Source organism: Athene cunicularia (assembly GCF_003259725.1).
Source record: "Athene cunicularia isolate RWA chromosome Z unlocalized genomic scaffold, athCun1 chrZ_part1, whole genome shotgun sequence".
Lineage (NCBI taxonomy): Eukaryota > Metazoa > Chordata > Aves > Strigiformes > Strigidae > Athene > Athene cunicularia.
Genome location: NW_020799142.1, coordinates 452,948 through 480,401, shown reverse-complemented (window position 1 = coordinate 480,401; position 27,454 = coordinate 452,948). Strand labels below are relative to the sequence as shown.

General features: G+C 37.9%; 1 protein-coding gene across 9 annotated transcripts in view; it reads left to right on the top strand.

Moving 5' to 3' along the window:
• The window catches only part of PAM (peptidylglycine alpha-amidating monooxygenase), a 135,461-nt gene that overhangs the window by 43,720 nt on the left and 64,287 nt on the right, over nucleotides 1-27,454 (top strand). For all 9 annotated transcript variants that reach the window (XM_026865663.1, XM_026865664.1, XM_026865665.1 and 6 more), the window contains 8 exons: nucleotides 5,400-5,457; nucleotides 10,774-10,861; nucleotides 14,679-14,764; nucleotides 16,414-16,497; nucleotides 24,753-24,801; nucleotides 25,310-25,377; nucleotides 26,976-27,056; nucleotides 27,172-27,248. In XM_026865663.1, the coding sequence (XP_026721464.1) occupies nucleotides 5,400-5,457; nucleotides 10,774-10,861; nucleotides 14,679-14,764; nucleotides 16,414-16,497; nucleotides 24,753-24,801; nucleotides 25,310-25,377; nucleotides 26,976-27,056; nucleotides 27,172-27,248 (591 nt within the window). The remainder of the gene's footprint in view (nucleotides 1-5,399; nucleotides 5,458-10,773; nucleotides 10,862-14,678; nucleotides 14,765-16,413; nucleotides 16,498-24,752; nucleotides 24,802-25,309; nucleotides 25,378-26,975; nucleotides 27,057-27,171; nucleotides 27,249-27,454) is intronic.

Below are 27,454 nucleotides of genomic sequence, written 5' to 3'. Positions count from 1 at the left end.
CACCAGCTGTAGGGGTGCCAGGAGGAGCTGTGTTTCAATGGCGATCACTTCAGAGGCAGCCCAAACTCCTTTGTACGCTGTCAGTATCTCCTTCTCAGTTGGTGTATAATTACCTTCAGAGCCTTTGTATCCCCAGCTCCAAAAGCCCAGAGGTTGGCCTTGGTTTTCCCGAGGTGCTCTCTGCCAGAGGCTCCAGGTAGGGCTGTTCTCCCCGGCTGCGGTGTAGAGCATGTTCTTAACCTTCTGCCCTTCCTGGACTGGCCCGAGGGCTCCTGCTTGGGCAATCTCCCACTTAATCTGTTCAAAGGATTGTTGTTGCTCAGGGCCCCATTCACAATTGTTCTTCTTACGGGTTACTTGGTGGAGAGGGCTCACAATCCGGCTGTAGTTCGGGATGTGCATCCTCGAGAACCCCACAGCGCCCAGGAAAGACTGAGTCTCCTTTTTAGAGGTTGGTGGGGCCATGGCTGTTACCTTGTTCATCACCTCCATTGGGATGTGGCAACACCCATCTTGGCTTTTTATACATAGGAATTGAATTTCCCTTGCAGGCCCCTTAACTTTATTTTGCTTATGTCAAAGCTGGCCTTCAGGAGGATTTCAGTTATCTTCTTCCCTTTCTTAAAGACTTCCTCAGCTATGTTCCCCCATACAATGATGTCATCAATGTACTGCACGTGTTCTGGAGCCCCACCTTTCTCCAGTGAAGTATGGACCAGTCCATGGTAAATGGTGGAGCTGTGGTTCCACCTCTGGGGCAATCGATTCCAGGTGTACTGGATGGCTCTCCAAGGGAACAAAAAATGTGGCCTGCAATCTGGCATTACTGGAATGGACAAGAATGCGTTATCAATATCAATCGTGTCGTACCACTTGGCTGCCTTTGACTCCAGTTCATAGTGGAGCTCTAGCCTGTCCAGCACTGCAGCACTCCTTGCTGGCGTAGCTTCATTCAGGCGACGGTAGTCCACAGTTAGCCTCCATTCGCCACTGGGCTTTCTCACTGGCCATATAGGGCTGTTGAAGCGGGAGTTTTGCTGATCACCTTCTGGCTTTCTAGTTGACGTATCAGCTGATGGATGGGGACCAGGGAATCTCAATTGGTGCGGAACTGCCGCTGGTGCACTGTCCTGGTAGCAATCGGCACTCGCTGCTCCTCAACCTTAAGCCGCCCCACCACTGAGGGACAGTCTGAGAGGCCGGGTAAGGTGGACAACTGTTCATCCTCCTCCAGGTCAGCTACACCAAAAGCCCACCGGTACCCTTTTGGGTCTTTGAAGTACCCTCTCCTGAGGCAGTCTATGCCCAGGATGCACGGGGTATCTGGGTCATTCACAATGTGGTGCTTATGCCAGTCCTTCCCAGTCAGGCTCACTTCAGCTTCCCTTAGGGTCAGCTGTAGGGATGCCCCTGTCACTCCAGAGATGCAGATGGATTCAAACCCACTGTAGCTCGATGGCATCAGGGTACACTGTGCGCCAGTGTCCACTAAAGCCTTATACTCTTGTGGGTCTGATGTGCCAGGCGATCGGATCCACACTGTCCAGTAAATCCGATTATCCCTTTCCTTCACCTGGCTGGAGGCAGGGCCCCTCTAATCCTGCTCATCATCACTCACTTCTTGCAAGAATGATTTACTGTTCCCCTCAAGAGAGTCAGACATAACGTTGGCCATTCTATTCTGCCTGGGGGATTTCTGACTGGATACTGGAGCTGCGCTCTTCTTGGAGGACTCCCCTTTTGTGATGGTCTTCCCTTTCAGCTGCTCTACTCATGCAGCTAGGGCGGTTGTCCATCCCAACTCCTCATGTTTTCTCCATGGTCATAGACAAAAAACCATAGGGTACCTCGTGGTGTGTGCCTTCTACTGCCTTTCTCTTGGGTGGGGAAACGTTTACTTTTAATGGCTGAGACATCAGCCCGTGCAGGTGGAACGTAAGACATGTCCGCTTCCATTTTCTGGACCCTCTGAGACACTTCCTCCACAGCTGAGACCCAGGAATGTTGAGGTGAAGGGAGATTTCCCTCATATTGCTGGAACTTGCCAACCACTCCATCCACTGTTAGAGTCTGGATGTCTGTCCACCAGGACACTATTGCCAGTGCTACTTGCACAATTTTCAAGAACTTTCGCCATATCAGGTATGTGCAAGAGATCTGATCTGGGTACATGGGTGACTGCTCACTATTCAGATCACCATAGATCATCTCAAACACAGCCAGTTCCCTGTGGTTCTGGATGCCTTTCTCAGTGTTGGTCCATTTGCCTAGCTGACATAGTATATCCTCCTTGTAGGGGTGCCTCTCACTTAGACTGAGCAGGAGTCGCCTCCAAAGACTGAGGGTTTGAGTCTGTTTTCCTATTTCCCTATCAATGCCAGCCTCCTTGGCCAAAGATCCCAGCTGCTTGGCCTCTCTCCCCTCCATCTCCAAAGCACTGGCTCCATTGTCCCAGCATCAGAGCAGCCAGGTGCAAATCTGCTCACCTCTCAGGCGGCCGAAATATCTCCGCATAATCTCACAGCTCAGTTGGGGATAGAGATTGGATGATCACCTCTGGCCCTTCCTCCTGTTCCCCTGATGGGCCTGGCTCATCCTCATCTTTCACTCTGCAAACTGACCTTCTGGTATATTTTATTTTCTATATCAGGGCGACTGATACCCGCACTGGCTGGCGCTGTGGCTCAGTCGCTGTGCTGGTGGAGGTGACTGAGACTGGCTCAGTATCTGGACCGGGGGAACAGGCAGTTTCAGTGAGTTCACTCTCAGGTTCTGTGGCCTTTTCTTCCCCTTGATGGCATTGGGTGGTATTACGGAAGACACAGTATGCATGGGCAAGTCCCCAGCACATTGCAGCGATTTGTGTCTCTTGGTTTTTGCCAGCTTGGTAACACACCCTTTCTAAGCACTCCATCAGTTTATCAGGGCTCTGCATTTTTTCGGGAGTGAAATTCCAAAGCATTGGAGGTGCCCACCGACTCAGGCCTTTGACTATCTTTTCCCACACCCCTTGCCACTCACTATTATCTGACCTTGGGACACGTTTCCGGGCACTGCTATTGTTAGAGAAATGCCACATAGCCAAAATCGAAATCAGGCAGACATTCAGAAGGCATTGTGCCACAATCGCACTGGCCTGCAGGCTCCAAGGATAATTGAAACTGCCCAAATCTGAGAGGATCTCGTCCCCTGGCTCACCCATAGAGGGGGTGAGATCCCTAACAAAAGCCCAAACGGCAAATAGGTACCGACCCACCCCACCCCCCCCAGTGATAGAAAGTCATTATAAGCATTCAATAGCCCCTATAACAACATAAGACCCTTTATACATTTTCCACTTCACCACAGGGATCATACACTGGATTAATCCAGCCCCACCACGCAAGCAAATGGGCCGTCATTGCAAACATTTTCTTATCAAACAAACACAAATAAAAACAGAAAAATTACACCCAACAGATTGCTCTAACACACTCTTGTCAGGGTCTGTTCCTTTGTCAGGGTCTGTTCCTTTTTTGAACCTTATTTCAACCCTCTTGTGCCCCACGTTGGTGCGCCAATAATGGCTGTGTTGGTTTAGGCCCTGCCAGGACCGGAGAGCACGTTGCTGTTGCCCCTCACCTGCCCTCAGCCGTTCAGGCTGGAAGTGAGGCACAAACCCCTAGTTAAAATAAGAGGAAATTTTATACAGCAGTGTGATGAGCAATCTGAACAACAACAGTGGCAATGATAACAACAATAAACAGCAATAACAGTGAACAAGACAAACGATATAATGAGAAATACCACGAAATGGTCACAGAGCAGCTCCCCACCATGAACAAGCCAAAGAGAAAGTAAAATCAAAGTTTCCCGCCCCTGGACCTGACGTCAGCATGGTATGAATAACCTGGCTGGAGATCCCTTCCCCCTTTCTCTCTGCTGGGGAAACTTAACCCTATCCTAGTTGAACCAGGACAAGGACTTATTCTTCATTCAGCTGACAAAGATGAATCTGACTTAATTTTTTGTTTCTGTAACATTTTAAAACTGTAGTTTTGTGCTGTTCCAATGATTTAATGACTGGGCGGTTTTGATGTACAAAGTGAGAGCCTTCCTTGCAATATGATTGCCAAATTTAGATTTTACTCTTCTCTAGGACTTTATATTGCAAGTTCTTCAAGAGTTATCCAAGGTACTTGTAGATGGAAACCCTGGATTTTGTTTGTTGCCATTGCTCAGATTTTGCTGTGTTTGCATTTTAATTGTTCATATTTTAATCCAGGAATACTTCAAAGCTTACATGATGAGTGTTTTAAAGTCTTTCAGGCAACAAAACAACTATAACATCATGAAGAGGGCATTCTTGAAAGTTTTCTGCCTAGAAATACCCCTTACACTGTGTCTTGTGCAGATTGTTTGTCTGATTGCTTCAGGAATATGTTAGTCTTTTACAGTGCTTAGGCAAGAAAATAATGTATCGAATTGTGGGTGGGTTTTTTTATTAATTGATTCTGTTCTTTGTTTTAAAGGACATGTGATACTTATTAGAGTGCCCAGGAAAGAGTATTTTTATTGATCATAATAGAATTAGATGCATGAATCAAAAATAAATGTATTTCTATTATTGCTGCTACAGTGGCACAGCATTTTTACACTTTGTGGTCCAGTTATATGAGTCTTGGAATAGGGTGAAATACTGTTATAGGTAGAAATTATTTAGCTATGAAGTTATAGAATCACAATATCTCGAGTTGGAAGGGACCGTTAAGGATCATCAAGTCCAACTCCCTGCTCCTTGCAGGACTACCTAAAACTAAACCATATGACTAAGAGTATTGTCCAGACACTCCTTGAACTGTGAGAGGCTTGGTGCCATGACAACTTCCCAGGGGAGCCTGTTCCAGTGACTGACCGCTCTCTCAGTGAAGAACCTTTTCCTTTTGTCCAACATTAACTTTGCCTGATGCAGCTTCAGTGTGTTTCCTTGTGTCCTATTGCTGGTCACCAGAGCGAGGAGATCAACACCTCCCTCTCCAACTCAAGTGCCATTGGTTCTTATAGTAAGTTTATAAATACTGAGAAAATAGTGCATACCAAGAAAACAGTGAAACATAAGGTCAGTAATCCTTTTCACTTTAGATAATATATTAATTGATTCATGCTGTTTATTTGGACATTGGGAGGGTACTGTTATCCCTTCAAATTTTTAGTGGGGAGGGGAGGAAGTAGTGGTTATTAACCACCACAAATAAATTCAGCACTAAGGCTTAGAAGTATATAATTTTTATATATGAGCTTGTTCAGCATTCCCATTTAATCTTCAGAAAGTGTGGAGAATTTTGGTGCTTTGTTTCTATTCTTTTCTTTCTAAATGTTCCCGTTTTAAGGGTAATTTCTGTTCTTTTGTCTTCTAATAGTCCGATACCTACCTCTGCATGTCAGTACCCCTTCCAGTGGATGATGAAGCCTATGTAGGTGAGTATTGATTGACTGAAAGAACCTAAGCAAGCCATTTTAGGAACCTGAGCATTTTATTTTTTTTATTTCACTCTTACTGACTTAATATTTGATCATCAGACTTTCCAGAATGCATTCATCATGGCTAATGCAGAAACAAACTAGAAAGCGCTACTTAGAGTCAATAAAACAAATTGTATCTGTAGAGATTAATGAGTAATAGTAGTTAAGGAGGTGCATGCAGATGCCTCTGGCAGTCAGTAACTGACAGTTCCATTTGTAAAGTATTGGCTTTCTGTCTGTGGCCAGATACTTAATTCTGCTCTACTGAGCTGACTATTTATGTGCTAGTACAGGCTGTACATCCTTTGCATTTACAGTCAGTGTTGGCTGCAGTAAGATATTACTTCTGTGGGGGGAAAAAACCAAAACCAATCAAGCCCTCTCCCCTTCTTTTTTTCCCCCTTTTTTAAAATGTCATGGCATGAATAATATGGCAAACACAAGGAAATACTGTAGTAGTGTACAAATGCCAAGATCATATAAATCAACAAAATACCACCATCTGTTCAGAAAGTCTTTGAGGTACTTTTAGTTGCCTTGCTTGTGAACATACAGTTGTTCAGGTAGAAAGAAGGCATGTTGGTTTGGCTGAAGATACTTTCACTATCAGAACACACTATAAACTGACAAAAAAGAAAACAATGAGAGGTTAAAATGTCTATATTTTTCTTCCTTTACTCTTTTGTTGCATTTTAGGATATCTGCACTTACAATAAATATGGTGGGAATCTTACATAGTTTTTATTGTAGTGTATTACGGGACTGTTGTACATGTGGATTTCCTTGTGGAAATCTTTCAGAAATAGAATAATGTGTTTAGATTTTCATGATGTATTGTATTAACTAAAGAAATGGAGAAGATTTTCCAGTGCTTTCTCTGTATATCTGTTTTTTAAAGAATTCAGAACCTGACCTCACATTTTGGCTGTGACTTTTATCCCAGAAAGAAAAATGAGCATAAAAGGGAGTGTGTTCTCATTCTCTTGCAGACTATACTTGCTGTGCAGTGTGTGCAATAGACTTTTCTGCTTTCAAGTGATTCATAGAAAGGCATACTAACCTACTGCTTAAGCAAGTTTTATTTAGTGCTTTAGTTCTGTCATTTAGTGTTTACATGTGTTAAAGCCACATAAACACCTTTCAGCAGTGTATATGTTTAAAAGGACCTACTAAAAGAATTTTCTTAGAAGTGGTAGTTATGCAAAGTCTCTGTGAATCATGCAAGGCAACCCATTATTTTTTTCTGAAGTCTGAGAAACTTTTATGTTTCGGGTGTTTTCATGTTTTTCACCAGATCTTTGTAGGATTTGATCGCCTTTCCACTGATCACTGTGCTTGAGTACATGTCATTCATTACAAAACAGAATGAGGCCTGGACAAAGAAACCATTCTAGTTTTCAGCTTTGAATAGCAAGAGGAACTTGAGCAAAATTTTAAAAACCCCAACTTGTTCTGTGAACATAAAGTTTTGCTATGATAACATTGCTTACAACCTCATATTTGGATACCTTGAAAGTAAAACAAAACTGTTTGGGTTTTTTGTCTTCCATCCCTTCCATCAAAATGGACGGACAAGTGGTCAGTTGCAGGCATGTGATCACTTCCATCTTGTTTCAGTAAAGTCACCGCAAAGTGTTTTCAGTGGGAAGAATTTGTCAGGTTGGACTCTTCAAAATCAACAGCAGTTACCTAATCATTGGAAAGAGTATACTCAAACATATCTAATTATAGACAATGTAAAGAATGCAAACTGACCTATCTTATAAAATACCTGGATAACAATTTAAATCTTCTTCTCAGGAAGGTGATTTTTACAGTAGGTATCATCTAAGAAATTAGATGCTTAGTGGAATTTTTGCTTAAATACTTAATACTATTAAGTGTTGTAAAGCTAACTATTAAGTTGCTTGCATGAATGTTTTGTGTGATGTAAATAAGCATAGAAGAAATAAGCATAGAAGATTGACACACAGAGAATTAAATACTTCTTTTTAAAAGGATGGTTTCTACGTTTATATGGTTTAAGCAGAATCTGCCTTTGTTGCACTGCCAATAAATGGTATGATTAACTTTCATTAATTACTGTTTTACTTTGTGATAGAACCATCTAAAAACTTAATGTTTGCACTGTCACTCTGGGTTGTTGTTCAGTGATGTATTGAGAAGACACTGTGTTTTCTGAAGAGCTTCAACATGAGGAGCTGTGAATACAAAGAATTAAAACGATAACCTGGGTTTCTGAGACAGTGTGGTGGTAAAGCTGAGACCAGAACCTACATCTTCTGCCTCCAGTTTGATTTATTAGCACATAGTACTGCCAAGTAAATGCCTTCTGTTTTCTGTGATTTTTTTATGCTTTAAAAGGACACTTTCATGACAAAATGTCCTTAAACTTTGAGCAAGAATTACTTGTTTATTCCTTTTTTGTTTTCCTACTTTTACCCCCTTTTTTCCTCCTCAACACAGTATAGAACCTACAGCAGGATAATTTTGTTGCATATTGGTGAAATATAAGGACCTTGGGAGAGAGAGCTTCTCTTTTAGCATTGTATGCAGGCAGTACTACATTTGTTAGTAAGTAGAACATATTTTCTGTAACTTGGTTCAGTGTTTTTCAGTAAATTTTTATTTGAGGACTTTGAATCCAGACTTCAGCTTTGCTGTTCCCCTAAAGATTTAAAGCCAGTAGGCAGCTGTGCTCACACAGGGACAACTCCATACTGCAGAGCTGGAAGGATACTATACCAGAAGTTACCAATTTGTTCGGAGTCAGTTCTCAGACATTATCAAAAGAAGGAACTCATCAAACATATTTATGAAATGTTAGCAACTAGAAGGAGGAGTAGACCAAGTTTTGCCCTAAATATCTCATTCAGGGATGCATCTGTGTATTTTTGCAGATGCTGTTAGTTTTCTGTATGATAACCTTTAGTGGAGGGTCAGACTGTCAAGGCTGAGATTTCTCTTTGAACTAGTTGTTTTTCTGTCCCAAAAGGCTATAAATGCCAATAAATTGTCGAGGTGTGTGGCGGTGGGGTGGGGTAGTGTGTTTGTTTGTGGGATGGGTTGGTTTAAATTTAGGTTAGTGTTGGGAACATACCTTTTGCTTCTGTGAAATGAAATGGCTGTGAGATTAATATCTAAAAGATATTCATGAGTAAGATTAATATGTAACTTTTTCAAGAAAATACCATTCTAGTTATATTTTAAAAACATATTTCAGCTTTCTTCTTCCACCTCATGTTTGATGAATGTTTATGAACAAGTAGCCAAACCAGAAACTAGATGGCATCTTTAATGGTGCAGGCATTGATAGGAATAATTTTTTGACTACTGAGCTGTAGCGATAGCTAAAGGGTGCTCTACAGACACGTAAGAACTGAGTATGAAAGCAAGCCACTCAGTCAAGAATTTTGACTGTCATCTTCACCTCTTTACATTCATTCACATGGGTGACCAGTAATTAAATGTGTCTTTTTCTTACTGACTCATGGTAAGTCCCTGTCTCTCAGATTGTGCTGTAGAAATGTTTGGGTTTTTTTCAATACTTGGACTATGAAATGCTGTGCGTTTGTTATTCTACTATGACATATATAAACTTTCCTATTGCCAAGAAATGGTGACTTCACTATATTGAAGGCCTCTAATGTCTCCCTAGTCTGCCAAATTGTGGACACTGGTATGTTGATAAATTTTTTTAAAGTTAATTCCATTATAGAGAAGACAGCAGTTGTTGGTTTGTTTTTGTTTTTTTCTTAAAGGATATCAACTTCATATCATTGAATTGTTATTTGCAAAAATTAACTTCTTAGAAATTAATTTTTTTAATACATAGCTTAACTAGACACTATTAAGATTAAACTGATATCATGTTCTCTTCATTCCTTTTTTTCCTGGAGTTCATAATTCAAAGTAGAACTTGGTCAGGAAAGTAAGTAAGACTTTATTCAGGTTAAGTGTATATACCAAAATTGTTACTGCTATTTTAGTAATCATTTTGTAGCACTTCTTCATGCATAAAAAAAAAAAGTATTGAAGTATTGAGTAATGTTCTGTTCATTAATGTAAAATGTGGAGGTTGTGCTTATATAAGGAATATAAGGCTTTTGTTTGATATTTCTTAAATACACATCATCATTCATTCCAGGAACCTTGCCTCAGCCGCATGTTTAACTACTGAGTTCAGAGTGCAGATAAATCTGCAGAGTTTAGGAGCAGAATAGTGTGGTTTGCAGCTTCACCAACGGCCTATTCTTACAAGAGCTAAAAGATACTTGAAGGCTCCTCAGTGTCTATGTACATGTAAGGGCTTTGGAATTTCTGCTGTAGGATAAGGTTAAAAACTCTGCAAGGTCTTTCTCTGTCTTACATCAAGAATGCATTCCCTGCATCTGACACATCATTTCAGTAGTAATAAAGGAGATTACACGATGTAGCTTGCTTTATTTCTAGAAATGCCATCATTGTACATTCATGGTCAATGTTACTACAGTGTGATATTGATATACTTTTTCCTATGCTAACCAGGTTACGAAACCAACCATTTGCGAAACTAACCATTTGTGAAACCAAAACAGTGTTTAGTTTGTGGCATGGGATATGAACAGACATTTGAGTGCTGAGCATTCATCTTCATCTAAATTTCTAATACAGAGATCTATTTGAGCAATGAAATTCTGTTGACTTTAAACAGATCTTGTTTTCCATTGTGAAGAGTTTGACATATTAGTGAGAATAAATCATAATCCCTTCTTGTAACTGTTGTCCCAAGAAATATGCAGCAAAAATGTAAACCAGGTGGAATGCTGGAAGAAGATATTACTAATGCATAGGTTGTTAATTGCTATTAACTATAATTTACTGTTTGTGTTTTTGATGACAAAATACGAAATAAGTAGAAAAGTATTTATTAAATCACAAGTGAATTTTGAAGCTAGATTGAAACCAGACTGTAAATTTTTGTGGTTTGGGATACACTGATAAGTTTACTAAGTGTCATGTTTAACTTTTGGAGACAAACAGCAGTTTTGAGTGGGACCTTGGAATTTCTTTTTCTTAATGATGTGAGGTACAGTGTTATAGCTTGGGAGACAGGCTGTTGAATGGGAATTTAAGGAAACCTTGTAAGTGAAATGCAGAAGGTAAATAAATTAGTGGGGACACATACCTTGTTTCTAGTAGTATAGAGAAAAAAATGGCACAGACAGCTCTTGCTTACGTAATATGGTGAGAGTAAGGATAGCTTATTTGTTTTGTCATTTGTTTTTTCAGTTGACTTTAAGCCTCATGCCAGCATGGACACTGTCCATCACATGTTACTCTTCGGATGTAATGAACCCTCTTCTACCAAAAATTACTGGTAAGAGTTCCAACTTGCTTTTATTATATTACCTAACTACTTCTGTGTTAATTGTTTCCACATAAACCTTTTCCAGTGTTGTAATTTCTTGGAAAAGCAGAAAAATTTGGAAGGAAGAAGAAATGTATAATATTCCAGTCTTTCCACACGTGAAATGTTTATTGTTTTTTAACTAACTCCTCTGTAAGGTGGAGAAAAAGGTCTTTTTTCTGATTCTCCACGACTAATTGACTGAGGAGACAAGGAGACAGGAGCTATAGTTAACAGGGTGCCATTGGATGCCAAGAAGTCAAGGCTTCCTCTACAACTGGCTGGTTTTCTGTGTATGAAGGTGGTGTATCAGGTGTCCAGAAAGAAACTGAGTGAGAGGTAAGCTGAGGAAGATTTCTCTCTGTCAAGTGTCTGGTAGTTGACTTGCCCTTCAAAATGTCAAAGCAGTGAGGACAGAGGGAAGCTCTTAATGCCATTAAAACAGGTGTGGGGAAGCAAAGTGAAGAGCATGTGAAAGGTGGGTAGAAATTAATAATCTCTCCAGTAATTTTTCAAGTTTTGCAAGTTTGCAAAAAGGTGTAAATGCTTCTTTTTCTTGATCATAATTGGCCCTAAAAATTGTTCAGCCACTATGACAAGTTTTACCTGAGCTGATAAACTGTGCTGAAATCAAAGTAGCATGCCGGAACTGATTCATCAAAAGTGCAGATTGTCCATAGATTATACATGTGAATGATTTTTTTAAAAATGTTGAATTATTCAGAACTTCTGAGTCTCCTGGCGAGACAGGTCTCTTGCTGTGTCAAACCTAACACTGAAATGAACTCCCATGAATGAGATGATCCATAAATGTAGCCTTTCTTTTGAGATCAGGCGGGGCAATTTTAAATATATACCTAATCTAATCAAATGTATAAAGTACAGGTTGTAAGTCAGCATTCGATAATTCCTCCATCAGACTAGCTGCTTCTGTTGGCAGGAGGGCGTGGGTTTGGAAGCTTTTAATATCAGTAGTTCAGTAAAGGTGGCAAAATATGTCGAGTGGTTCAGTGAAATACTTGTAATTCACTGCTTAGGGGAGAGTGGGAGCAATTTACAAGTCTTCGTTAGAATCAAGGAGTGGGTTATAACAAACAAACAAACAAACAAATAAATAAAGTCTTTGCTTTCCCAAACAATGAAAATATCCTACAAGGATAGCCAAAACCTGGTATTGCTGACATAGTGAAATGTTTTGCTTTCAGTCTAGGTAATCCGTCAAAACCCCAGTGCCATTAAAAAACCCAGCTCCTGAGCTTACCCAAGATTGAGGAAAATGCCTTTGAAATGTCCAGGACAGTTTGCAAAAAACAAAGATCTGAGAAGCAGGCAGTAAGCTCTATTTACATACCCTCCCCTGCCCACCTCATTCTAAAATTTTGACCACAGTCAAAATTAGTTGTTAAGTACAATACTGTATATATAGGATGCAGTTATAGTCTGTTTTTTAAGGCATCCTGTGCCACCCATTCAGAATCTCATGATTTTTTTACATGCCAAGAAACTATGAATTTCAGTGATTGCTTTTTTTTTTTTTAATCTATCCTTTTTACTAGCTTCCTGCTTTTAATTTGTTCATCAGTTATCTTAACTCTTCTTTGTAATCTCTTCTAGGTTTGTATTTTTCTGAAAAATCAGTTTCAAGATCAGCATTGATGGTTAAATGAGAGGGTTGGCCATTTTTTAAGCATAATGGAAGAGCAGTGCATGTATTTCATCTTTCTCCCATACAGTCTTCCTCCTCCATCAGCCAGTGTTTCAGGAGGAAAGTTTGTAACTGTTTATGCAGGGTTTTTTACCTGTCTAATGTAGTACTAAAATATACGGTGGTGTAAACCAAGGCTAGCTAGCCCAGAGTGTGGTGGTAAAGCTGTGACTGTACTTGTAGTTCCTGCTGTTGTTCCTCCTAACCCGTCTCTTCAACACATTTCCAAACTGTGCAGCTGAATACTGGGTTAGATTCCTGAAGTCTTTTTTTGGATTTTTGGGTTATAGGGGTTGGGAAGCTTCACAGCTTTTACCTGCAGCTGTATGAATTGGTAGTCATGAAACATTTCACCTATGCTGAAATAACTTTTACTTGTCCATTGGGGCATGTTTGAAGAGGGAGATGACCAAATTAGTAGTTGTAAAGGTCTAGAAATATGTGTTATGAGCAAAACATGAGAAGGAAGAAGCAGCATTGTTCCCTTTTGTCTTGGATGATTATGGCAATGCCTTTTGTCAGAAGGAAACGCAGCACCTATATTTTAGTAAGGCTCTCTGGGATCACAAAAAACATAAAAGGTCTCACTGAAGAGATTTTACCTGTTCACTAGAGCATTTGGTTATCCCTGGGAGTGCAGCCTGGAAAGCATTGTCATTTGTTCTGAAAAGTGGCACATATGGCTCAGACATCCTCAACAGAAACATTACTGAGCCTGCATCCATTAAAAGTCCTGGTCTTTTATGTTTTTTTCACTCATCTTCACACTGTGAGACTATTTTTCCAGGTATTTAAGGTGACTGATACTGTGCTTTATATGTACAAAAGATTTCCCAGGTCTGATTTTATCAGCAGTAATAAACAGAAAAGGAGCAATACCATTTTGTTTTGGACTGAAACCTTGGCAACTTTCATTGCACCTGGCTTTCATCAGTTGATGTAGTCTGAATAGTTTCAGGCTGAGGCTTTCTAAAAGTCATACCTATGTATGCTGTGCCTGTGAAATGACTTCTGAACTCTGTGTTTAGTGCCCCCGATGCTTTGCCACTCTGAAGAAGGTGCTGTTGCACTCTGTAAATAACCCTTTTCCCTAATAGAGTATTGAGAGTGAGAAGTGACTTCTAGTTGAGTGTTTAGGAAGTCCTCTAGCACCCCCTGTTTATCCATGTATTTCATCCTGTAACCTATACTCATGTACAACAGTTAGTGCCTTCTTGGATGTGGTCCGGGTACATGTGCTATCTGTACTACTGTGTCTGACTGGTCTTTTACAGATTCGGTAGTGTCTGTGCCCTGAGTTTATCAGTTCTTTAAGATTTAAGGTGTCTAGAGCTTTGGGAATCTTTCACACTTCACCCTTAGTGTTACCTGCAAGGTGTAGCTGCAGAGACTATGGATAATGATAGAACTCTCAGGTTTTTTAAGTATTTGTGACCTGTTTGGGGTCTGTAACCTGGCAAATGCTTCTTTTTTCTCCCACCCCCACCCCCACCCCACCCCAGCTTTTTTTTCATGTGTGGGGGTTTTTTTGTTTATGAAAACCACAAAAATTGTGCAGTGGAATAAAAATTAACTTAAAGCAGTAAGCTTGTATTAAGTACATGGAAGAGCGTGAGTGCCTCCTTAGCTGTTGATTCACACTTTTTGATTCATATGCAGCTTCTTACCACCTTTTAAAAATTTATTTAAAATATCAATTTTGACTTAAAGCTTTGATGGCTTGTGGGTTTTTTCTGTTCTGCATATGAGTCCTGTCCCTCTGTGTAAATGTGTCAACCACTGTAATTTTGTGGCACTTCAGCTAATAGTGTTAGAAATTGCCATATAGTGCATTCTCACACAAGATTCCTTTTTAATTACTAGGCTGGCAGGGACCATCAGAACTGTTTATGGTTTTGACTCTGTATGCTTAACATGATCTTAAGGCAGAGGGAGGAGAAAAAAAAAATTGAGTATCTAGGAAAGCAGTCTGTCTACATTAGGATCTTAAAATTAGTGGGTTTGGATGTAATTCACCTGCCCTTTTCTGATTTCAGAATTTAAAAATTATATGCCTTTTGTTTTCTTTCCTCATATTTTTAGGGACTGTGATGAAGGAACATGCAAAGACAAATCTAACATTTTATATGCTTGGGCAAGAAATGCTCCACCCACCCAGCTACCCAAAGGTATTGTGCCTTTAATGTGAAGCTCTTGTGTGCAGGGTCAAGGGAGAGAAGATGTGGAAGTAAGCACCTGGCATATCTATGAATCTCCTGTAATGTTTTTATGTCTCGTTGATGGATACTATATAGACGTCAATCTTACAAACTATGAATATATTCTGCTACACTTGGGGTTTTCTGTCATGCTATTTGCTGTAACATGGGTGTCAGCAGGGGAAAAAAAGGCTAAGGGATAGATAACAGTCATAATGTAATACTTTGGTTTTATATAGTATTAATCTTGCATTTTCTCCTACATGTTACTGGAAGGATACTATTTATATATCTTTCAGTAGGACACAGACTCATTAAAATAGTTTTGTTTGTTTGGGAAAGCGCGAACAAGTTCGGCCTAAATACCGAAACTTTTTTGTGTAATCAGTATACTTGAGAATTTTATGTGATTTTTATTTCTTAATGCTTTGATGTGGTTGAGTAGGATGTTTATGTACCCACTTTTCTTGTATGATAGATGACTTTGCTGAATTCAATCATAATTTTTAAAGGTACTTGGAGTGGGTATGCCTGGAAGACAGGGAGTAGTTCTTTCTAATAACCGCTAAAGGTCCTAGATATATCTACCATCTATGTAGCCTCAGTCTGAAAATACCTTGAATTACAGAAATTTTTTCTTTTATCTTTTACTGCCTCTTTTCATAACCATGAGCAGTGCACAGTATCATGAAGAGGTTTATTTTTAATAATCCACTTACACACCAGCACAAATGTTATTTGATTTGATTATCAGAATGTCAAGTTAAAAAAAATGTTGCTTGGAGGATTCTAAGGAAGCCTGGTGTTTGCTCTGCTGTTAAACTCCAGCTAGCAATAATTTTCTTGTCTCTAAGCTGTCCATAAGCACTGGGTTTTTAGAGAGCGTTCATAATGATACTCATTTGTGGTCCTGTTTGTAAGTAAGCCTTGCTATGTGTAGTGTTTAATCTAGTGGGGCTCACTGACCGAATAGGAATTAATTGCTTTCTCTTCTTATTTCAAAGAGTGTTCACTGTAGAATTAGTTGAGAGAATCCCCTTTGGTGATAGTGATATTTTTCTATTTCAGTTTCAAATTCCTCCATTTTCTTCTGTTCCTGTGCTTACTTTGTCAACAAGAAACATAACTTCATAATTTCCACAAGATTTTTTTTTGCATACAATATTAATTAATACCTCAAAATATTTTATTGCAGATCTTTTTATCTTTTCATTCTGAGTGTGTTCTTAGGAAGTCAACGTTAATCAGTTTGTGTCATTCACAGATTGTATGAGAAATGAAATTTCTACCAAATCCTACAGGGATGGCAAAACTTGATTTTTATTTTTTTTTATATAGTGTTATACAAAATTTATATTGATATTCTTCTATTAAGAGAACTCTTTGCTTAAAGCAGATATCTGTTCATTAATATCTAAGTTATGGTCCTATCTTCTTAGTCTGGGAACATGTGTTGTGACAGTGGTGTTTTCAGGATGTTTTCGTCACTGGTGTCTCAGTGAAATTTTCTACCCCATCACTAAGCCATTACAGTGATTTGTGGGTTTAGATACGGTCAGCAGTGGTGAACAATCTTACATTTTGCTGTTTCTGAAAACAATGCATTTTTCTTCTCTTAGGTGTTGGATTCAGAGTTGGAGGGCAAACAGGTGGCAGATTTTTTGTGCTTCAGGTACACTATGGGGATATTAGTGCTTTTAGAGGTATGTATTTTGGAAATTTGTTCTGTAAGTTATACCAGTTAGAGCATTAAAAATACTTATATTACCTGTATAAAACAGTTTTGCTTGTTAGTGCTATTCACAAATGTAGAAATCTGTGGGCATATTTGTAATAAAGTTTGTATGTTTATTTCTTTATAAACTTGATTTATCTTTATAAATGTTTGAAAAGTGAACAGATGTTTTTTTCTTCAAAAAATATAGAGCAAATGATTTAAAGTAATGAAGAAACAGATTAATAATTTTAAGTGTAGGAAGAAACTTGTTTTTCCCTGCTCAGTGTTTTCTTTAAGAAAGTTGAAACAAATACCTGTGAACACCCTTAATCTGTAACCTTACTTGAATAGCTGGTGAGAAAGATGGCATACACTGACCAGTCAATCACAGTATCTGTGTTTAGAAAAAGTTGTAACTAGTGAAGACATTGTCTTTTCATACTTCTCTAAAAAAAAAATATTAAACTGTCATTTCAAGCACGGCCATATGATTATAGTTGTCAGTGAGTGTTTCACAGAATCACAATGGTTGAGGTTGGAAGGGACCTCTGGGGGTCATCTGATCCATCTCCCCCTGCTCAAACAGGGCCACCTACAGCTGATCTTCCAGGATCATGTCCAGGTGACTATTTAATGTCTCCAAAGATGGAGGTTCCACAACCACTCTGGGCAAGTGCTCAGTCACCTTCAGGAAAGACTTTTTCACTGAGATGTTCAGAGGGAACCTCCTATGTTTCAGTTTGTGCCCATTCTCTCTCATCCTGTCACTGGGCGCCACTGAAAAGAACCTAGCTATGTCATCTTTGCACTTTCCCTTCAGGTATTTATATACATGGATAAGATACCCCTGAGCCTTCTCGGCTCTCAACATTTAATCAGAAAAGAGGTGCTTCAGTCATTTCATCATCTTTGTGGCCCTTCTTTGAACTCTCTCCAGTATGTCCATGTCTCTCTTGTACTGAAAGCCCAGCACTAGGCACAAAACTCCAGGTGTGGCCTCACCAGTGCTGAGTAGAGGGGAAGGATCCCCGTAGCCTGCTGGCAGTACTTTGGCTGATGCAGCTGAGGGTGCCATTAGCCTCCTTTGCAGCAAGGGCACATCGCTGGCTCACGTTCAGCCTGGTGTTCATGAGGATCTCCAAAGCCTTTTCTGCCAAGGAGCTTTCCAGCTGGGTGGCCCCCACCATGTACTGGTGACTGGAGTTGTTCCTCTCCAGGTGCAGGACTTTGCACTTCTCCTTGTTGAACTTTATGAGGTTGCTGTCAGCCCACCTCTCGAGCCTGTCAAGGTCCCTCTGAATGGCAGAGTGATTCTCTGGCGTATCAGCCACTCCTCCCAGTCTGGTGCCATTGGCAGACTTGCTGAAGCTACACTCTGTCCCATCATCCAGCTCATTAATGAAGATCTTGAACAGGACTGGACCCAGTATTGGCTGGGGTACACTGCTAGATACCATCCTTCAGCTTGACTTTATACCACTGATCACCACTCCTGACCATTCAACCAGTTTTCAATTCACCTCACTCTCTGGTCATCCAGCCCATACATTATAAGCTTGGATTAATGAAATTTGAGTTTCATTAACACATGTTGAGATATTGATGATCTAAGATTTTTTGGGACAAAGTTGTGTTTTTTTAAAAAAAAATATTTAGATTTCATGTTGTACTTTGCTCTTTAAACCTGAAATACCTTGTTCTGACACCTTTGAGAATTCTTATTTTTACTCTGTGAACTACATCCTTTATGGAGTTTTTTGGTTAGCGTCTCTCTGGTCTTCAGAAACAAAAAAAACAGTGGGTGGTCATTCTCTTGGAACTCAGCTGTGATACACTACTACGTAAGATTCAAATGAGAATGTGAAGATCCTCATGGGCTAATGATAATTGGAATGCTGGTCTTGAAAGAAGAAAGGGGGAGTAAGCTGAATAATAGCTAAAAATTAAGGGAAGGATATGCATTACACCAATAGTTTGAGCTACTCGTGGCTTTTGAATCCTTCTGTGGTACCATGGTAAATGATCCATAGGTGTGTTTGGTTTTGAACAGAGAAGTTACCCTGTAGCTGGCAGTGTCCCAGTGCCATGCTGACTCTTCTATACCCCTCTGGCAAGGTCTAGGCAATACTCATTGAGGATTTTCAGTACTACTGTCTGAAGTTGAATGGATGATTTTTACCATGACATGAAGATACAATGTAGCATAATGGTAACTGAGAAGGAGGAGGAGGGAATAAAATCTAGCATGCTAGCACTATTTAACTGGAGCATAAGTACAAATATACACAACTGAAGTTGAATGAATTGTTTTTCATGAGACAGTTCAGACAGACCCATACAGCCCATCAGATTCTTTGCCTGCTAAAGTCACAAATTAAACCTCTGAAGAGAGCATGTTAGTTGAGATCCTGCTCTTCATTATTGTTTGGGGACACTGAGAATTCTCACTGTTTATTTGCACTCGTAAGTATATGTATGTGGTTATTAAAAAAAAAAAAAAAAAAGGAAACTAATGAGATCAGTAATCTCCACTGCACATTAGTTGAGGATGTGTTTGGAAGCTTTATTAGAAAATTAATTGGGTAGTTAAAGCTTCTTCTCAAAAAATCCACTTGCCCACTTAGATAAACTATAGTGAAGTAAGTTAGCACCTGGAGTTAAAACTTGATTTTACACCAACACCCCCCATGCAGCAGACCACCTTATTTTTTTGCCTAGAATCTCTGCATGAAGATCAATGTCATAGATATAAGTCTGCAAAGAAAAGTTTAAGTATGAACTTGATGGGACTAATTTAGGAGATGATACTAGTGTCATGTACTGTTTCAGCAGTTAAAGAGTATGACAGAATGCTGTCTGTTTTATTTCAGCGCCTTTTACTTGTTAGTCTGATATCTCATTTTTAGAGTGGAAAATGTTCTACCTTTTGAGCCATTTTTGTGAGAAAAAGATGTGGTTAATGTAGTCTGCCTGTCAAGATTCCAGAACAGAAAAATATTTAAATCCTCTAATAAATTAAATGTCCTAAACTGTGATGAGATGTTCACAGATATTTGAAGCATAACCTTCAACTAGTTTTACAGGTACTTTTAAACTTCAAGAATGACCTAAATGGAGCTTTTTGTATGAGTGAGGTGTCTGTTAATAACTGTGGCTTGTCAGATTGCAAGTTTATACTCATTATAGTTTATCTGTAAGCACATACAGTTGTTGTAATTCAGAACAGAGGACAAATGATGAAGTATACTCAGTTAACTTATTATGCTTTCAGTAGCACATCAGAGATTCAAAAGCACTGTTCAGGGTTTAATCTTCTGACTTAACAATTCATTGCAAGTCTAAATATTTGGCTTGAATATGTTGACCAGTTATTAAACTAATTATGCTTTCTCTGCCTCCCTAGCTGTAATCCAGAGCTAAATATTCATATTTAGATATGCATTTCATGTTCAAATATCAAAATAAAGCTTATTCTATCTTGTGTAAAATACACATAATTAAAAAATAAGCTGGAAAACCAAAAATAAATTTACAAAAAAAATGAGATATAGGCAAAGAGCCATCTTAGAAAAATAGTAATTGTGTTCTATTTGACTTCACTTTTTATATTGCAAAATCAAAAAATATTTTGCCTTGGAGTTAAAGCTGATATTAGATTGAGTTATGTAACAAGTTAAAAGTTGTCAGAAATTTCTCTGTCTTTTTTATATATTCATGAGTGTTTAGGATTCAGATTAAAATAAAAGTAAATCTAGCCATCATGAGATCTGTAAGGCACCCAGTCAACTTTCAGTTTGGACTGTAGGAGTATGCAGTGCAGTTGTCACACTGTTCTTGATTTATTCTACCATATTAAGTACCATCAAAGTACGATTTATAAAAATGTGAGGTTTTTTCCAATCTCTAGAATTTTTTTTTCCACTCTCCCTATAAGCAAAGACTACTGTTGTTTGTAACCCACCATACTATGTCCTTTCCAGCACATGTGAGAATGTAGATGTTCTCCCCAAGGATCAAAGTAATTAAAAATTATCAATAATAATCTTTTAACTTGTTCTGTATGAAAGTTAATCACATTCTATCATTTTCTATATGTGTAACTGTTGCATTGGTTGAAGCAATTAATAATTTTGTCAGTATGTAAGTATGGACAAAAGCTCCTTTTGGGGAATTCTTTAATTTTTGTTCAACTTTGGTTCCTTCCTCATTCCCTTGCTTGTTCCCTCTCTTTTCTTGCACAAGGCATGCATAACATCTGTGTTCTCAGCTCCTTCTCCTAACCTCCACTTCTTCATGGAGAATAGATATATTTCTTCCCACTATCATTCCCTACAAGAATTATGTTACCACATTACATGTAATATCACAGATGTACCTGCTTTTGTGAGGGGGTTGTAGGGTTTTTAGGGTTGGATTTGTTTGGGGGATTTTTTTGGGGGGGGAGTCATTAATTTTGGCCACAAAGCTGGTAGATACCTTAAAAATTTTCTTCGTAAGTATGTGAATTGTAAGCTGTCATTTGATTGCTAGTCTTATTTGAACACTGGGTTCAGTGGGCTTCTTTTTGATAACCTAACATTTAACATTTGTGTCTTGAATAAAATACATTTTACGTATTCCCAGGTAGTCATATCTATGATATATTATTTTATCCTTTGAGCAAGTCAGTCATCTGTGACCTTTACAAGGTATTAATTTTGTAAAAGGTTATACTGAACCAGGATCAACAATTGTTTGTCTCTTTTCTGTTTGGAAAATAAGTTGTGAAAATGGCACTGGGGAGTCTGTGCTTGCATTTTGTTTTTCACAGTCTGAATAAAGGTAGAAGTTCATTCTACATGTTACTAGACTTTTAAAAATAATTTTGCTGAATTGATTTCAGATGGTGAACAGATGAGCAAGCACTTTGACTCTCAAAAAAAAACCCCCTAATTCAGCTAGTGTTCTTCTGTGTACCAAATATTAGGTATCAATATTGAATGCAACATACTGAATTTATCTCTACCAAGACTTCATTTTTGTGCTGCATGTATTTGTCTTTTTAAATATAAGTTCCACAAAGTTACTTTGCAGTGGGCATTAGATTTGGAAATGCCTCGCTCAGAGATTGTGCTCCAAGTTTGAGCTTACTTCTTATCTTTAACAATGCAAAACCGATTCTGAGACCATATGTGGAGATTCTGGTACAAATCTAAGGGCTGACTTAGGCTGACTGGGGTTTGGAGCTTGATAAAAAGCACCACTGTGTCACAGTGAAAGCTTTTACATATTCTAGTAGCCATCTATGAGTGCTACACTGTTCCTATTAAGTATTAGAAATAGAGCAATGAAGAAGCTGAATAAATAGTTTAAACAGTGTGCTCTATAATTTATAATCCACATACCCAGAGTGAAAGGAGAGTAGGTTTTGAAGAGTGTTTATTTTTCTAATTCTGAATAAAAAACCCACAGGATTTTAAGTATCTAGGAAACCCTGGAAGTCTCAAGTTCTATGGCAGATTATTATACATGTAACTAAACAGATCAGGATTGTAGATCTGAATAAACTGAGAGGAAGCCTGTCAGACTTGCGTTGAAAGTTTTGTCAAAATCAGCCTACAGAAAGAGAGCATTTCTGTTTAGGGTAATTTGGCTTCTCAGTTATGAGTGTTTCAAATGAAACACTGTTTCTGGTATTTGAGATGCTTCTCCTAGCAAGCATGATTAACACGAGTAGCACAGATGATTCCTTTTAACTAATTCAAGCATTTATTGGCAGTTAAATGTGTAAACCACTACAAATTTATCAGGTACAATTTTTTAAAATTATGTGTTTAAAGTCTGAAGCCAGTGTTAGGCTTTAACATGCAGCATTGATTTGATTTGACATGTCTAAATAAAAACAGGGAATATTTAATCTGACTGTGTTATATTTGCATATCACACAAAAGGCAGTCATAAGCACAGCTTCCAGTTTCATTTGACTTGGAAACTCTGTGTGGACTTTCCAACTCAAAAATTTCATGGCTTTCATTTGAACCTGTTTCTGAGGTACATAAAATGCATTTTTGGTCTTTGCTGCATGGCAAATAGTAACTAGTAACTTCTTTGTCCCATAGCAGTGTGTATTTGCTGAGCAGCTGAAACACAGGAATCAATGTAGATAAAGCTGGACTGACAGACTGGAAAGGAGACTTTAAGAATTTTGTTTGGTTTGTGCATTGTTTAAGGATATTTTTGTTCAGGTCACACAGCTAAGCTTGAGAAGAGTTTGAATCCGGAACGGGCATGGCCTCACTGCAGTCAGTGTTCTTGGGTGGAGGGTTCTGCAGCTTTGCATGTTTCAAGGAGGTGACCTGTGGGGAAGGAGAAGCAAGGAAAAAGTTTTTCCAGCATACTTCTGTAGTTGTTAGAAAAATGTTTAGCTCGGTCATGGCTAAATATAACCACAGACAAAGTTATATGAGCTGTAGGAATTTCTTAAAAGTCTAGACCAATATTTTACTTTTGACACAGCACTACAGATCACAGTCTTGTGCCAGAAGTTGATTTGTGTTTCTCCTGATGCTGATTAATATGATAGTGTATATATATATATACTACTAGTATATAGTCTTGTATAGTAGCAACAACTTTTCCACTGTCTTCAGTTCATGTTGAAATTGGTCAATTTAGGTGAAAATACTGAATGAACATTTTTTCTATTCTCTGAAAATGAAATAGTGTGAAAACACTTTAATACTGGCAAACTGTAGTACATTGGAGTTGTTTCCCTCCTCCTGCAGTGCCATTTTTGAAAGAGACAGTATGATGTAATAAGGGTTAGATTTTTTCAAACATGACTCATGTTTGGCATATGACAAGTTTGGTTTTATTGTTTTGGGATAGTTTTTCAGCAGTGTTCAAAAGACAGGATAAAGATGTTTTCAACTGCAAATTGCAAAACTGAGAGACTCAGAACTACCGATTACTTTTTACATTTTAAATTTTATTACTTTAAATATACAGTGAAGACTTTCCTTTTTTTATTGTTAGTTGTAAAGGTACAGCTGTGATTTATCGATTCAGATTTTTAGATACAGAAGAAGTTGTTGGGACACACAGAGCTGGAGAAACTAAGAATTCTCAGATGCCATGGTGATAAGTATTGTGAGAACCTAGTGAAATAGGGTTAGCGACTTTTTCACTTGCATAACGTATGTACTAATTTATACATTTTGTAAAAATAGTGACTGTCTACTTTTTGAACATACTGAAGAAGTTATAGCATCAGTGGTGGTAAAAATCAAACTGAATATTATCCTTTAATAATTAAATGTGGTGTGATGAAAACATCTAACATTTGAAAAACTAAATTGATACTTATAAATCTCTAGTCTCCCTGTTTTGTCCCACTCTAGTCATTATCCTTCTCTTCAAATGTGCTGCTTTTTTCAGTTTAGAATCTAGCTACCAATGGGAGGAAAGTCTCTCCCAAGTTACCACTTGTCAGCAGACCCATAGGTACTCTTAGCTTTCTTAATTGAAGCATATACAGTTAGAGGGAATTTTTTCAGCATTTTCTGTTTACTGACTGTGGAGTTATATGCATCTTATAACTACAGCTATTTTTGGTATAAACATAAGGAAAGGAAAAGAATGAAGATTTAACTCCCAGATGAACAGTTAAAATTGTGTAACCATCAAGGTAATATCTTTAAATCAAAATGTCAAACTTAATAAATAACACTGATACAGTACGTTAACAAATGTATTAACTGTTTTTAATATCCTTCTAAAATATCCAGTGTTAAACAGAACCAATGTTGGGATTTCACGAGTTCACCTGTTGACTTTATTACCAGGATTTCTGGCTGCTTCATTGTTAATGTCTAAAATCATTGCTTTTCCATAAATCTTTCATTTTTCTATCTCCTGTCAAAATACAAATTTGTTTGAAGCAAACCAACTTTTTCTGCTGTTGTAAAAACGACACTGTTTCATCTCCCATACACTAGTTCATAAAGATCTGCAGTTTTTAGTGCCAAAAAAGCAGGTTTTTATCCACAAGTTTTGCTCTGTATTATAATTTTGCTACAGATACACCATGATACTCTGCTTTGTGCAAATTTAAGTAATGTTTCCACAGTATGCAAGTTTTACTGCAGACAGTACAACTAAAACTTATTTTGTCTTTATACAGCAGAAGAATGTTATTAATGTGGAATGATTATGCATGGATTCACACTTGCTGATGATTAAACTGTTTTGTGGTTTTTACAGATAAACACAAGGACTGCTCTGGTGTAACTTTACATCTGACACGTCAAAAGTAAGTATCTTTACAAATATCTATTATGATTATTTTCATCAGAACAGAAGGTGTGGAAACCTCTCCTTTAGATTCCTTTGAAAACATGTGAAATGAAAATAATACATACTTCACAATATTAAGAATTTTGACGCTATCTGTCATCTGTTGGCAAAAATTTGTGTTTCTGTTAAGAAACTTGATGAAATGGTGCTATCAGTACTGAGTTAATCCAGCTTGTGCACTTCATATTTGGAAATCTGGGACAGCAATTATATGATCATTTTGTCCTATTTCACATTCTTTGTAGAAGATGCTTTAAAAACTGTAGCTCAGTATGAAAAAAAAAAAAAAAGGAGGGAAAGAGTAGTGCTGTGTAGCTGTGTAACATCTTCTTTTTCAGTAGACCAGTTTCAAATGTAATCCAACACTTAGAAGTTAGTGTAGTTAGATGGTATTGCATATCATGTTACTTGTGGTAGAGTTTTACAAAGGACTTGTTTAGCAAAGCTTGGGTTTTGAATTGCAGGCAGCCTTTGATTGCTGGAATGTATCTTATGATGTCTGTGAACACTGTAATACCACCAGGTGAGAAAGGTGAGTTGTAATTCTACAAAGTGATTATATATTTTCAACACCTGATTTCTTTTTTTGCTGTTTATTGTGGAAGAAAATTCAGCAGAGACTTGCTGAACTGTAGATGGACAAATTAATTGCTTAATTAAATGATGAAAAAAATAGTTATTTTAAAATTGTATATTTCCCAATGACTATGTCAGCAAAGACAATCAGTGTTGTAGCACAAAATGTTGTACAAAACAATAATGTTTTGTGAATACTGAAGCTTCTAGGATTCTTAAGAGTGTTTCTTTGATTTTTTTTTTGTTTTGTTTTTTTGTCTTAATATTTTACCAAAAAAGCCCTGCCTGATTTTTCTATTCCTTCCTTCCCCCTGCAAAAAAACATTTTATTTTTTTTTACTTCATCTGCATTTGTCATTGATGCTAATTGGGATTTACTAATTCAGTTTTAATAAATGAATTTCTACTACTAAGAAGTTGCTCTTTAAAAACTTTCCTGTGTCACTAGTTGGCTAAAAGGTCAAATTGTAAAAAAACACTGTAAAACAAAATTTCCAAACAGTTTCTATTCAGAATCCTACTCAGTGGATTTTACCTGAAACTCAGCTTGGATAGTCCCAATATAATTTCTTCAAGCTGGCATGGAATGTTGTTTTAAGGAAGTTGAACACTGACTTTACATTTACCTATGCTATACCGGAATTTTAAATTAGCCAGGAACACCATTTGTCCCATTTATAGTCAGCTGCCTCAATAAGATTAGGTGGTCAAATGGTCAGCTGACTCCAACTGTTCAGTGAATTCAGCACTTGAAATCTTTTTTAATGTGAATTGAAACAACATATTCTACTTTTTAATAGGAAAACATATTAAATGAATCCCCTCCCCCAAAAATATTTGATCAGTGCAGAAATTTACTTTTTCAGCTGGAGGAGTGAGGGAAAGGGGAATAGAAACAATTCTGTTCCTGTTGATACCTGCCTTATCATCTTCAATCTAATTGGCAGTTCTTAAGTAAAGCATGAAATCTGTTATAACAGGAAAAATGTAGCCAGTCCCCATATACCTCTAAGAGGCATCTGAAGGCTCTTCCTTAGCTACTATTACTGCACCTAACTCAAGTACTAGCTTACAGATGTTGTCTGTACAGCTGAAGTCTGCATCTAACCCTTCATCTTTAGGCCTAGAACTGTAAGATCTTAAAATCAATCCTTCATTATAAATTGCATGAGTTTAGAATTGTATAAGTTTATTTTCATTTTCTCCTGAATAGACTGTTTACTGTAGTCCCTCAACATAGTCTGTAAGCAAATCTATTACTTTACTTCATTAAATAGAAGTAGTGTATGCTGGAAAAAATACTACTGAGTTTTAGCCCCATTTTATATATACATCATCACAGAAAGTAATTTTCAAGTGACTTGTACTATACTTATTTTTTCTTTACAGATGTCTTGAGATAGACACTGCAGAAATATAAGATGTTGTCCAGTATCTTTTGAAATTCTCTTGTACAGTGTATCTTTTGTAAATCACACTGAATTAATGAAGCACAGCAGAGTAACTTTTCTGTTTGATGATGTGTTTTTCTTTATTGCCATCATATTTTAACAGTGGTTGATGCAGACATTGCCTGCCATTACAAAAGGTTTCCAATGCACCTTTTTGCCTACAGAGTTCATACACACAGACTAGGTAAGAGTTTTATTGCAACATAGGAATATCAAATACTTAACAGAAAACTGCTGACACCACACCTTCAATTTCTAGAAGTATGTCTCATGTTCACATACGTATTGGTATGTTACAGGTAAAGTAGTGAGTGGATACAGAGTGAGAAACGATCAATGGACATTGATTGGTAGACAGAGTCCACAACTACCACAGGTTGGTTGTTTTTTTTAATTCTAAGTGTAAATTTTAATTATCTTTATTTAAAACTGAGAATGTACCCACAGATTTGTGTCATGGTATTTCCACTGGTACTTGTTGTGCCATTGGAAGTGAATACTGCCAGGCATTATCATGATTACATTATGATTCAAAATCCATTCTGAAATAATGTTTTCAGGTGTGTAGGACTGTCATTCTTG